A 13,947-nucleotide genomic window follows, 5' to 3' on the forward strand; every position below is an offset into this window, starting at 1 on the left:
TAATGACTTTTTACACAAGTGTCAATTTGTTTTCCAAACTTCTTGGAAGACAGATGATACAAAGAAGGAAAAAGTAAAGAGGTTTAATATTTCAATAGGTAAAAAACATACTGGCTCCAAAAATGAAGTTTATTTTGAAACACTAACTTTTCAACTTCTAACATTTCTTCTGACCTTAATTTACCTATTGCCTCGGCCTCCCAAAGTGTTGGGATCACAGGCATGAGCCACCACACCCAACTTATCTGACATATTCTTAAAGGTGAGATGGGGCCAAGTACATTTTGCATGACTGACACTTGATCTCATTGTGTACTGTTTAACATTAAACACATATTTACTGAAGACCAACCATGCCTGGTTACTGGGATACAAAGATGAATGATCCAATCTCTAATCTTGGAGAGGTTAGTCAAGGAACCATATAGAACAGAAAGTCATAAGAAAGCATGGTAAAAACTGTAACAGCACAGGAACAAAAGGTACCATGAGAAAGCATTATAAAGTAGGCACTGTATTGGAAGATCTTAAAAAAAAAAAAAAAGTATGATATGACTAAGGAAAGAGTATTTCCTTTTTTTTTTTTTTTTGAGACAGAGTCTTGCTGTCGCCCAGGCTGGAGTGCAGTGTTGCAATTCTCAGCTCACTGCAGCCTCTGCTGCCTCCCAGGTTCATGTGATTCTCCTGCCTCAGCCTCTTGAGTAGCTGGGATCGCAGGTGTGCGCCACCACACCTGGCTAACTTTTGTATTTTTAGTAGAGACAGGGTTTCACCATGTTAACTAGGCTGGTCCTGAACTCCTGACCTCAAATAATCTGCCCTCCTTGGCCTCCCAAAGTGCTGGGATTACAGGCATAAGCCACCGTGCCCGGCCTGGAAAAAGTGTTTCAGAAAACAACAATACAGCATTCACAATTTAGGACAGAAAACATTAACTTGAAACAGTATGAAAAATATTTTTTAAAAACCAGAAAATTTATGTCAACTAGCATATACAGCAGTCTCCCATTATCTGTAGTTTTGCTTTCTGTGGTTTCAGTTACCTACAGTCAACCAGTCTAAAAATAGGTGAGTACAGTACAATAAGATATTTTGAGGAAGACTACATTCACATAACTTTTATTACAGTATATGGTTATAACTGTCCCATTTTATTATTAGCTATTGTTAATTTCTTACTGTGCCTAACTTTAAATTAAACTTTACCATAGGTATGCCTCAATAGGAAAAAACAGTAAATACTATATAGGCTTTGGTACCACCCAATTTCAGGCACCCACTGGGGGGCTTGGAATATATCCCCCACAGATAAGGGGGGACTACTCTAATTCTGTTAAATGTGACACCTGCTGTTGAGTACAGAGCACCTCTGAATCCTTATTGTGGGGAAAACAGTGGAAATTGTATAGAGGCCACATACATTCAGGATAAGTAGTTCCTCAGTGAAGTAGGAAGACTTTCTCAGAAAACAGAATTTCAAGTTTCACTTTGTACAGGGAAGAATTTAAGTGAAACACAATCTTCTAGACATAATATATACTGCAAAAAACACAACCCACTATAATTCAGCCTAAGAAGAAATGGAGAATTGGACTTGATTGTTGGCAGAGGAATTAAAGGAGGCACATAGTCTGAGATTCTCCAAGGACAGGATGTGAATGAACATTGGAAGCCATCAGATTTTTTACTGGTGGGAGCAGGTGATAATATTTAAAAACAGGTGCACAGAAAACATGTGCCTTAAAAAAAATAAATGTTACAGACTTTTGAGCAACTGAACAATATTAATACTAAATTGCACATGTCAAGAATTGACTGAATTATAAAGGAATGAGGTTGAGTGTGGTGGCTCACGCCTGTAATGCTACCTCTGCTTCCCAAAGTGTTGGGAGGATCGTTTGAGGCTGCATGCAGTGAGCTATAATTGTGCCACTGCACTCCAGCCTGGAGGACAAGAGGGAGACCTTGTCTCAAAAAACAAACGCACACCAACAAAAAAAGCTTATAGTAAAAGAATACCCTAAATTTTCTTTCTAATCAAACTACCAAAGATTTATAATTGTTTTAACAGAGAGAAAAATACAAAAATGACCTGTAACAATCTGAGCAACTTCTACTTCCAAATTAATATTTTCTGCCTTTGAATTTTGAGACTAATATTAAGATTTGGATTGATATTAACAAAATCAAATTCTTACCAGATTCTTCTGTTTCAAAAGAACCTTTAACTGCTAGATTAGTTTCATCTGCTAAGACTATACTGGGATTGGATTCCATAGGTTGACTGGAAATACTTTGTGATATATTTTTATTATTCTTTGTTTTACCTGTTAAAAAGGGAATAGGGAAATAATTAAGTGACCAAAACAAAAAATAAACATCAATGAATACAGCTTGTGGGTGATTAAGCAAATGTTAAACTTCAATTTAGCATTTTATGGATGTTTAAAAAATGTTGCTTTTAATACCATTTACAAATACAAAGATTTTCCTACCAGACAGGTGTTTCTTAAACTTTAGTCCAGTAATTTGCATTTTCTAACGAGTTCTCAGATAATGCTGAGATTGTTGGTTTGGGGGACTATACTGCACTAAATCATACGATTGAGGACAACAGCCAGTTTTTTGTATTCCCTTTGTACCATGCAATTGTATTTAGTACATTTGTATAGTGGTAGACGTCAACACATTCCCTGATGACTGACAAAAATGCCACAAAAATAAAAAACAAAACTACTCTCCACTTTAATAGCTAGTTTCTCAGGTAAAAACAAACAAAACAACAAAAACTCCTTTAACATATCCATATAATGTTTGATGAAATGAAAACAAGAACTTTTTTAGATACTCTGGGGAATGTTGATTCACTCTGGTTAAGTTACCAAAGAAATTGGAGAAGCCTTTTTTTTTCTGTCTTGAAATAAATAGTCTCCTTACCATAGTCAAAGAGATCAAAGAGTGCCTGAAATGCTGGGTCTGATTCTGTCTGTTCCAATATGTCCTGTATAGCTTCTTCAGACATGTGAATTTCACTCTGCAAGAAAGGAGTGGCGTGAAGGCATGATTCTAACTGAATTTATATATATTTACATATTTTACACACACACACACACACACACTACATGAATGACAGGGTCTCACTCTTTTGCCCAGGCTGGAATGTAGTGGTACAGTGGTATAGTCACTGTAGCTCACTATAACCTGAAATTCCTAGGCTCAACTGATGCTCCTGCCTCAGCCTCTTGAGTAGCTGGGACTACAGGTGCACCACTATGCCTAGCTTATTTTTTTTTAATTATTATTTTTTTTGGTAGAGATGGGGTTGCTACCTTGCCCAGGCTAGTCCAGAACTCTTGGGCTCAAGTGATCTTCTTGCCTCAGCCTCCCAGAGCACTGGGATTATAGACGTGGGCCACTGTGCCCAGCTTGGATAATATGATTTAATACCAGCAAAATAATTAGCAGACACTTGACTATTTCTGACTTTTTATGTAGTAGCATTCCTCCACTCCAAGAAAATTTCCAATGATATGCTCATTTAAAACAAATTAAAACAAAACTAGACAGAAGGTGTTTCCTAATCCTACTTCTTAGAGGTAAGAACTTTGGTGAATATATTCCTAAACATTAAAATCATATAAAATGAATATATGTATATAAATGGAAATAAAATCATACTATAAAGTTTTTTTTTTTTTTTTTTTTTTTTGTTTGAGACAGGGTGTCACTCTGTCACCCAAGCTGGAGTGGAATGCAGTGGCGCAATCACAGTTCACTGCAGCCTTGACCTCCCGGGCTCAGGTGATCCTCTCACCTCAGCCTTCTGAGTAGCTGAAACTACACGTGTGCCACCACACCCAGCTAGTTTTTATATTTTTGGTAGAGATGGGGTTTTGCCATGTTGCCCAGGCTGGTCTTGAACTCCTGGGCTCATGCGATCTGCCCACCTCGGCCTCCTAAACTGCTGGGACTACAGGCATGAGTTACTGTGCCTGGCCCATACTATAAAGTTCTATTGTCTACTTTCTTTACATTACTCTACTGTAGACTGCTTTATAGGTCCTTCAATATAAATCTATTTTATCCCTTTTATCTGTCTGCTTTGGGTTCTTCATGTAAAATGCTTTCCTTAAATGCTGCCAATCCTTATCTATTCAGTTTTAAAAGTAACATGCCAAAACCTACCTCAAAAGCCCTGTACCAATGGTGGAGGTGAGCTTGTCAACTACAAGCTAAGCTATGGAATAATGTTGTAGAACCATTTGTATTTTTAGTTCTTTTGAGTTAGATTTCTTGCTGGGAGGGCTCATGACTGACAACAGTGTTTCTGGCGGAGCATGAGAAATAGGGAGTAGATACAGTTTAACTCCTTCCTTAATTTTGCACCTTATTATCCTGTTTGTAGCCTCAGCTTTCAGAGAGACTTTCAGACGTCCTGGTGCTATTTCTTGAGCCTTTTGGGATTTCTGTGTTACAAAATTCCCTATACTGTCTTAAAAACTGTTATTTAAATCTTAATTCCTTTTTTTATAGTTGTGAGACGAAGTCTCACTCTGTCGCCTATGCTAGAGTGCAGTGGTGCGATCTCGCCTCACTGCAACCTCCGCCTCCCGGGTTCAAGCGATTCTTCTGCCTCAGCCTTCTGAGTAGCTGGGATTATAGGTGCATGCCACCACATCTAGCTAATTTTTGGTAGAGATGGGGTTTCACCATGTGGGCAAGGCTGGTCTCGAACTCCTGAACTCAGGTGATCCACCTGCCTCAGCCTCCCAAACTGCTGGGATTACAGGCACGAGCCACCGCAACCAGCTAAATCTTAATTCTTAACTTTCTACAAATACAGTATTATGAACAACCAAGAACAGTAGGTTGTGTCTTTACTTTCTTACAATCCTTCACAGTATTTAATAGAGTACCCTGATTATGGTAAGCACCTATTTGTAGAGAAACAATAAGCAAAAAGTTGGAGAATACAAAAACTTAGAACAGAGCATACATATTTACTTTTTGGTTTTGAGACAGAGTCTCGCTCTGTTGCCCAGGCTGAAGTGTAGTGGTGAAATCACAGCTCACTGCAGCCTTGAGCACCCAGGCTCAAGTGATCCTCCCATGTCAGCCTCCCAAGAAGTTGGGACAACAGCTACATGCAATAACACCTGGCTAATTAAAAAAAATTTTTTTTTGTATAGATGAGGTCTCATTATGTTGTCCAGGCTGGTCTTGAACCTCTGGGCTGAAGCAGTCCTCCTGCCTTGGCCTCTCAAAGTGCTGGGATTAAAGGTATGAGCTACTGTGCCTGGCCCATATTTATTAAATGGTAAGGTAAGAAAGGTTTTTGAAAGATGTACTGGTAGAACTGACATAGAGAAAGACAATTCAAGGCCTCAATGGCTTTACTCAGAATTCAACTGAAAGAAAAGCTGCTCTAATACACTCACAAGGGCATGCCAATAAAAATATTTCCATTGTCCAATGGTCCAAGTAAAGAGATGTCCTAAAATCACAATCGCAGCTGCTCTTCAAAAAGGGTACTTGGGTCAGGTGAGATAGCTTACGCCTGTAATCCCAGCACTTTGGGATGCCGAGGCAGGCAGATCACTTGAGGCCAGGAGTTCAAGACCATCCTGGCCAACATGGTGAAACCTAGTCTCTACTAAAAATATAAAAATTAGCCAGGCGTGGAGGTGGTGCATGCCTATAATCCCAGCTACTTGGGAGGCTGAGGCAGGAGAATCGTTTGAACTCAGGAGGTGGAGGTTGCAGTGAGCCAAGATCGTGCCACTGCACTCCACCCTGGGCGACACAGCGAGACGCCATCTCAAAAAACAAAACCAAACAAAAACCAAAAATTAGCTGAGTGTGGTGGCATGTGCCTGTAGTCCCAGCTACTCAGAAGGCTGAGGTGGGAGTATCACTTGAGCTCGGGGAGATCAAGGCCGCTGTGAGCCGTGATTAAGCCACTGCACTGAAGCCTGGGCAACAAAGTGAGACCCTGTCTCAAAAAAAAAAAAAGTATATTAAAGGACAGTTGCACATGAACAAATCTTAAAATGTAGACTGTTATATTCCTCCCTTACTAGCTCACTCTCTCTTTTGTATTTACTACCAATAGCAACAGTGACCACTGTCCCCATCTTTCTTCTGTTAGTATTAAGCCTCACAGGCAAATTGTCATTTGGTTAGCAATCTTTCTTTTAAAAAAGGTCTTGCTCATTTTAATGGCCGGGCACGGTGGCTCACACCTGTAATCCCAGCAGTTTGGGAGGCTGAGGCGGGCAGATCACAAGGTCAGGAGATGGAGACCATCCTGGCTAACATGGTGAAACCCCGTCTCTACTAAAAATACAAAAAAATTTAGCTGGGCATGGTGGTGGGCGCCTGTAGTCCCAGCTACTCGGGAGGCTGAGGCAGGAGAATGGCATGAACCTGGGAGGCAGAGCTTGCAGTGAGCTGACATTGTGCCACTGCACTCCAGCCTGGGCGACAGAGTGAGACTCCATCTCAAAATAGTCTTGTTCATTTTATTTAGTTAACTATTACTTGGATTCATTACGTATCTTTTTTTCTTATTTTTTTGAGACAGGGTCTTGCTCTGTTGCCCAGGCTGGAGAGCAGTGGTGCGATCTCCATTCACTGCAACCCCGGCCTCCCAGATAGAAGGATTCTCCTGCTTCAGCCACCCGAGCTGCTGGGATAACAAGCACGTGTCACGATGCCCATATAATTTTTTATTTTTGGTAGAGATGGGATTTCACCATGTTGGCCAAGCTGGTCTCATATTCCTGGCCTTAAGTGATCCGCCCTCCTTGGCCTGTCAAAGTGCTGGAATTACAGGCATTGAGCCACCGTGCCTGGCCCCATTACATATCTTTATTGTATCATTTCATTGTTTCTCTAAATTATTAAACAATTTGTAGCAGTGTAGAAGAAATGTAATTTATATAAACACTGTATTACTGTTTATTACACACAAATATACCCACTAATAAATTTTCAAGTATTAAATACTTAGGAATCCATGACTGTGGATGCAATACAGATTCTATTTTAAGTCATCGTCCGATGTGTTTTTCAGGAACAGACTGCATTCAATGAATGAAGAAAAGTTGTATCTTACTATTGTAAATCATTTTATCTAATTAGATGGCAAATCATAACATCTTATGTTGGCAATGGTTTTGAAATGAAACCAAAATACCATCAATCATAAGTAACACACACACACACCCCAACCACCCATACCGGAAGTCCTAGGAATTCATCAATTGAAGTCTCTGGCTCTGTAGGGTTGTTATCCGTTTGCTTAGGTACTTGGGCAATATTGTTATCACTGTTAATAAAGAAAGAAAAATCTTTATTATAGTTATGCAATCAGGCAAAAACAATTAGGCATTTTAAACATGTATAGCTTACCTAGTTAAAAATTTATTTATGTTTTCTGCTAGCTTTTCTTGAAGAGATTTGTTGCTTAGTATTTTTTCTCGTGCATTTTCAATAACCATTTGCTGGAAAAGAAAGCCATTGTTAGCAAAAGGACAATAAAGAGTATTCTGCTATTTAATATTTATTAGAAAAGAACAAACCAATAAGAGCTGGATAGTTTTAATAAACCTAAATGGAAACTCAGAGGTTGTGTGGCTCCCTCCATATTAATACCTGAATATAATACTTTATAATTTGCAAATGTTTTCACAGATCTTTCACCAACTCTTTCTTATACAGTTCCACACTCATCATCAAACCCCAGTAAATGCCCTATTTTTACAGAGTGTCGCTCTGTAGCCCAGCCTGGAGTGCAGTGGCGCAATCTCAGTTCACTGCAACCTCCACCTCGCGGTTCAAGCAATTCTTGTGCCTCAGCCTCTTGAATAGTAGCTGGGATTATGGGCGTGCGCTATCACACCCAGCTAATTTTTGTATTTTTAGTAGAGATAGTTGGCCAGGCTGGTCTTGAATTCCTGGCCTCAAGAGATCTGCTGGCCTTGGCCTCTCAAAATGCTGGGATTACAGGTACAAGACACTACTCACCAGCCAGTATTTTTTTGAGACAGGGTCTCACTCTGTCACCCAGGCTTGAGTGTAGTGGTATGATCATGGCTCACTGCAGCCTTGACCTCCCGGGCTCAAGCAATCCTCCCATCTCAGCCTCCCAAGCAGCTAGGACTATAGGCACGTGCTACCACACCTAGCTAATTTTTGTACTTTTTGTACGGAGGGGGTTTTACCATGTTGCCCAGGTTGGTCTTGAACTCCTGAGCTCAAGCAATCTGCCCGCCTCAGCTTCCCAAAGTGCTGGGATTACAGGCGTTTGCCATAGCACCTGGCCAGTATTTTATTAAATGATCCAACAACGTATTTACAGATATCTATAAACTTACTCCTGTTTCTTTATTTAATACATACATACATACAATTGTGTATATATCTGTATTTTTAAACTCAGGAATATTTTAAGTTGCAAAGTTTGGCAGAGTCACTTACTTTTTCTACTGCAAAAGCGTTTGGATCTTGGAAATTCCGTATTGTTGAATGAGGGCCAGACAAAGTGGTACTTTTTCTCTGAGATTCACTGAAACACATTTTAAAAGCTTTTCTTTTAACCACTATGTTTAACAGATTTAAAGATAAATACATATGCAGACATAAATTTTAAGATCACCACAGCAGAACAGACACAGTTGTCCCTGTATCTGCAGGGGGCTGGTTTCAGGACCCCCAAGGATATCAAAATCCACATATACTCAAGTCCTACAGTCTGTACTAGGAAGCCCATGTATTCAAAAAGTCAGCACACTGCATATAGGTAGGTTTTACTACTAAATTTTCAATCTGTGTTCGGTTGAAAAAAAACTTGAGTATAAATGAATCCATGCAGTTCAAACCCATGTTATTCAAGGTCAACTGTATTTTCTCTATTTGTGGCAGGAACAAAGCGAAGTACAAAAAGTATTACTAGTCTTGGATTCAAAAAAATGAGTTTGAAGTCTAGCTTTATCACTTACTACCTATGTGGTCTGAGGCACAGCAAGCTCCGACTCTCTAACCCACTTCATAATGACCAACTGCATTATTGGGTTTACTAAAGAATGGAATGAAATAAAGTATATATAAAGACTTTATTTAAAAAGTCAAGGTTCCTATAAATGTTAAATATTAATATTGCTCTTTTCTGGCTGGGCATGGTGGCTCACATCTGTAATCCCAGCAATTTTAGAGGCCAAGGTAGGAAGATCCCTTGAAGCCAGGAGTTTCAGACCAGCCTGGGCAACAAAGTGAAACCCCCATCTCTACAAAAAATAAAAAAATTAGCTGGGTGTGGTGGCATGTGCCTGTGGTGCTGGCTACTGGGGAGGCTAAGGTGGGAGGATCTTCTGAGCCCACAAGTTCGAGGCTGCAGTGAGTTATGATCGCACCACTATACTCCAGCCTGGGCAAGACAGCAAGGCCCTATCTCTAATAATAAAAAAATGGATATTGCTGTTTGTTATTTTATACAGCGAAGTGAGAAAGGCTCCAATAAATGAGGCTGAGGTCAGTCTTGAATGAAAGGTAACCAAAAGTAAAAACTCTAACAAAAATACCCAGGGCTTGGCAGCTAAGAAACTAGAATAAACATTTTAAAACTATTATCTCTTTATAAAAATATCCTTCGAACAAAGACACACAGGGGAAGTAAGACAGAAAAACACTTTTCTCAAAGATTGTGCCTGGAAAAATTCCGTCAATTGATCTTAGGACTTTAAATGTGTGTGGAGCATAGAACATAATGGTATTATTTACATTCAGTTAAAAAACATGGATTTCAAAAAATCTCGGATAACATCATTTGTAAGATATACCATTATTTTATATACCATTACAGAATAAAGATATTTCCCATGAAACAGTGACATGCCATTAATTGAGAGATGCAACCCAATTTCAGGCAGGTTAGAATGTGAAGAAAGACAATGTATTTTGGAATAGTTCTAATATAGATCAGAACATAATCTGGTTTTATTAGTTTATTCACAATGTAAGTATCCTGATGTAATTCTTTTTTTTTTTTTTTTAATGGATACGGGTAACTTGTCTCTTTCAAAAAGCATTTACCTTTTGCGTCTACCGGGAGACATTAAACTGGCATGTGCTTTCTTTTCCTGAGCACCAGGAATGACATTTAAAGCTTCTCCAGCTGTATTTCAAGAAAACATAACAGTAAGCCAAAGAAACTGAATAGTTTTCTAAACTTGTAATGGGATAAAAAGCATTAGTGATTATTATTTTATATTAAATTCAATTAACATGTACTGAGTGCCTACCATGTGTAAAGCATGGTAAAAGATATTAAGATTAATAAAATATAGTCTTTATGCCTTAAGGTTTTACAATAAAATCCAAAGAACAATATAGTCTCAACAAAAAATAATACAGTAGAATGGAAAAAGTCTAAGAAGTATAAACTAAGCGTTCTGGGTGTAGAAAAGGATTTGGAAAAGGTGAAAATGAGGGAGACCTTGATGGCAACAAATTTTAGCTGCACAGAAAGATAATTGGTTTGTGAACTGAGAGTGCTAACTCCTGAATTCTAATCCCAACTCTGTTACTAACTAGCTTCTTATCCCTTACTACCATGTGTTTTCAAAAGTTTCAAGTATGCAACAAATAAGATATACCACACACTCCAAGAATATTCCTAACTCTAAGGTTCAGCCAGGCATATGTAGGATTTCTAACATGTAAAGATAGAGAAGTGGAAAGGCATTCCTCATTCCAGGAGGACAGACTGACATCAACAAAGGCAAGGAGGTAGAAAATATAATGTACATTCCATTTAAAATCAAATACAACAGGGTCTTTTTCTCTTAATGCCAAAAATTGAGAATTAGAGAGTTCAAGATGGACTTCAGTTAGCGTAGAAATAGGAAGAACCCTAGATTAAGAAGCCTTAAAGATTTTATATGCTTATAGCAAATCTAGAAGTCTGTTCCACTTTTAGTCTCTCTCATCTTTTTTTTTGGGGGGGGGGGGCATAATTTTACACTATGAGTAAAAAGACATTAGTATATTATCTCATTCATACGATTTGATTAACAACAAAATTTAAGAGAACAAAATGTAAACTTACTGGTTACAGTATCTTGTGACTGTGAATGGTTCACCACTACAAAATATGACCTTGATGGGTCTGAAATTTGGCCACTTGGTCGAGTAACTTGTGTACCTGTGGAAGGAGAAGTGGTAAACTGTCCTGAAAGGTAAGGTAAAGTGAGCAAGTCTGCACTGGCTGGAGATGTTTGAGATGCAAGCTTTCTCTGCCGTTTGATTTCTGCAATTCCAGTTCTTGTTCGGGCTGAAACATATAAGCATTTAAAAAACAAATTCAATGTCAGGGTAGTTTGAGAATTGTAAGAAGTCAATATGATGCATCCTATTATATAACAACATGTTACATCAACAGATTGAAGAATGACCCCTAAATATATCGACTAAATTTATGCAACTTTCAGAAGAAACTGAAATGAACACACTCAAGCTTTATAAATCCAAGATTATATATGTTCTGCAGTAATTCATATTGATAATACCCTCATGAATTAAGAAACCTAAACTTATGAAATGAGAATTAAAACATTCTACAAGAGTCAATGTGAAACGTAGGGAGTATTTACAAAATATTTTAATGATAAATGAAAATATTAATTAACATAACTGTACTTAGAAAAACGGTAGTTTGGCCAGGTGCGGTGGCTCACGCCTGTAATCCCAGCACTTTGGGAGGCTGAGGCAGGCGGACCACGAGGTCAGGAGATTGAGACCATCCTGGCTAACATGGCAAAACCCCATCTCTACTAAAAATACAAAAAAATTAGCTGGGTGTGGTGGCACACGCCTGTAGTCCCAGCTACTTGGGAGGCTGAGGCAGGAGAATTGCTTGAACCCGGGAGGTGGAGGTTGCAGTGAGCTGAGATCATGCCACTGCACTTCAGCCTGGGCGACAGAGCAAGATGCTGTCTCAAAAAAAGAAAAACAGAAAAACAGTAGTTTAAGCAAAATATATACTTAGCACATGTGTACAATGAATTAAAATGTTCATCTGATAGTTTAAGTTTGAAGTAATTGTGAACATTGTTTAAAGTTGGATACCAACCTCTCTGACTGCCAGCAAACCTTGGGGAACTTTGCATGCTCCTAACAAAGAAAACAAAGTAGTTATCCATCAAAAAATGTTTGTCACCGACATCCACTATGATTTAGTTACAGTCAGACCTGAAGTTAGTTATGAGGTAAAAGGCAAAAAATCTCTCTCAGACCAAAAAGACAAACACATTTTTTGGGTAAGCAACTCTGATTTGCATTAGGAGAAAAATAGTGGCATGTAGACACATTCACAACACACATAATTTTAATTAAGAAGTTTCTATACAATTTAATATGCATTAGAGTGCCTTGACATTACGTTAAGAATGCAATCCAGGCTGGGAACGGTAGTTCATGCCTGTAATCCCAGCACATTGGGGGGCTGAGGTGAGAGGATCACTTGAGGCCGAGAGTTCATGACCAGCCTGAGCAACATAGCAAGACTCTGTCTCTATAAAATGAAATAAAAAGTAGCCAGGTGGCATGTGCCTGTAGTCCTAGGTACTTGGGAGGCTGAGGTGGGACAAACTTTTGAACTCAGGCGTTCAAGGCTACAAGAGCTATGATCACACCACTGCACTCCAGCTTGGGTAACAGAGCAAGACCCTCCCTCTTGAAAAAATAAAAAGAATATAATTTAACTTTAGAAACTCTAAATATTAACATTTTTAAGTAAGAATATACAAAGCATACATTTTTTATTATCTTTCACAATTACAGAGATGCCTTCCCACAGAGAAATTCTGATTTCACATGACTCCATATATAAATACTTCAGAATCCCCAAGTTGGTGTCAGAGGACATCCAGCTTTTATAAAATTTATGACTATGAAATTATTTTATTGAACCTCTAAAGAAGATGCCAACAAACATGGAAAAATTCACAGTACAAGTTAATTCTTTTAGTATGAATTAGAGTGGCCCACCCCTTTATTCGATAAAGTCATAAACACTGTGCCATTATCATAAAAAATATGTCAAGTAAGTCTCCAACAAGATCCACAAAACTCGAGTCAGGAAAGAGAAATATAAAGATAAGACTACCAAGTACGATGTGGTCCAGAGTTAAGCAGAAAGCATTTGGAGCCATTTTAGCAGGTTAAGCAGAGGAAGAAAATGAAACCTATGCTGAAGTTAGGTGGGGTAGCCACTTATAGCTCTGGAAGAAAGGTTAAGAGACTATGGTTTTCATAACAAATTCTATAGTCAAATATGAGATTTTCATAAAATTGATACCAGAAGATTTCAGAATTAGCATTATTCTTCAAGCTTATTTCTTTACAAGTTAAGAAACCAAGTGGGCATGGGTTCAACGCATCAATTCTGTGAATATGTAATAAAGAGACAGTTGCCTAAGGGAATTTAATTCACAGTGGCCTGGGATAAGGTGATTTGTATTCTAACAATATACCTGCCTCTAAATTGCTATGGAAACTTGGAAATGTCATTGAACTACTACATATCTTAGTTTTCTAAATATTTTATTAAAAGTATGCTATTTATTTCAAACTATGTCAGTCAGTAACCTCCACAGTACCAGCAACCTCTAGAGTAATTTCAAAACTGGATGAGTGTTATGTAAGTACACTGTGTAGGTCTTAAGAAGATTTAAACCCAAAGTGTATTTGCATTCCAAAATCATTAGGCACATTCTAATAGCTTATTACCTGATCTGAGAAAGTGTATGGTCCAATTTCTTCCATAAAGATGACATTATTGCTGGGACATTATTTGATGTTTCTAAATCATAGGAGGAAAAGGTTCTTAATAAATCCAGCTGAAGAAATTTCATCATTCATTTTGAACAAAGACACACAAAAAACCTT

At 38.3% G+C, this 13,947-nt stretch overlaps 1 protein-coding gene across 2 annotated transcripts in view; it reads right to left on the bottom strand.

The window, feature by feature from the left end:
* The window catches only part of LOC116476897 (protein NPAT), a 62,439-nt gene that overhangs the window by 18,077 nt on the left and 30,415 nt on the right, over nucleotides 1-13,947 (bottom strand). For both annotated transcript variants that reach the window (XM_032167306.2, XM_032167307.2), the window contains exons 4-12: nucleotides 13,789-13,861; nucleotides 12,131-12,171; nucleotides 11,108-11,332; nucleotides 10,093-10,174; nucleotides 8,482-8,569; nucleotides 7,414-7,505; nucleotides 7,243-7,330; nucleotides 2,938-3,034; nucleotides 2,199-2,327 (exon numbers count right to left, since the gene is read on the bottom strand). In XM_032167306.2, the coding sequence (XP_032023197.1) occupies nucleotides 2,199-2,327; nucleotides 2,938-3,034; nucleotides 7,243-7,330; nucleotides 7,414-7,505; nucleotides 8,482-8,569; nucleotides 10,093-10,174; nucleotides 11,108-11,332; nucleotides 12,131-12,171; nucleotides 13,789-13,861 (915 nt within the window). The remainder of the gene's footprint in view (nucleotides 1-2,198; nucleotides 2,328-2,937; nucleotides 3,035-7,242; nucleotides 7,331-7,413; nucleotides 7,506-8,481; nucleotides 8,570-10,092; nucleotides 10,175-11,107; nucleotides 11,333-12,130; nucleotides 12,172-13,788; nucleotides 13,862-13,947) is intronic.

This window comes from Hylobates moloch, unplaced genomic scaffold, assembly GCF_009828535.3.
Source record: "Hylobates moloch isolate HMO894 unplaced genomic scaffold, HMol_V3 SCAFFOLD_11, whole genome shotgun sequence".
In the NCBI taxonomy this organism is placed as follows: Eukaryota; Metazoa; Chordata; class Mammalia; order Primates; family Hylobatidae; genus Hylobates; species Hylobates moloch.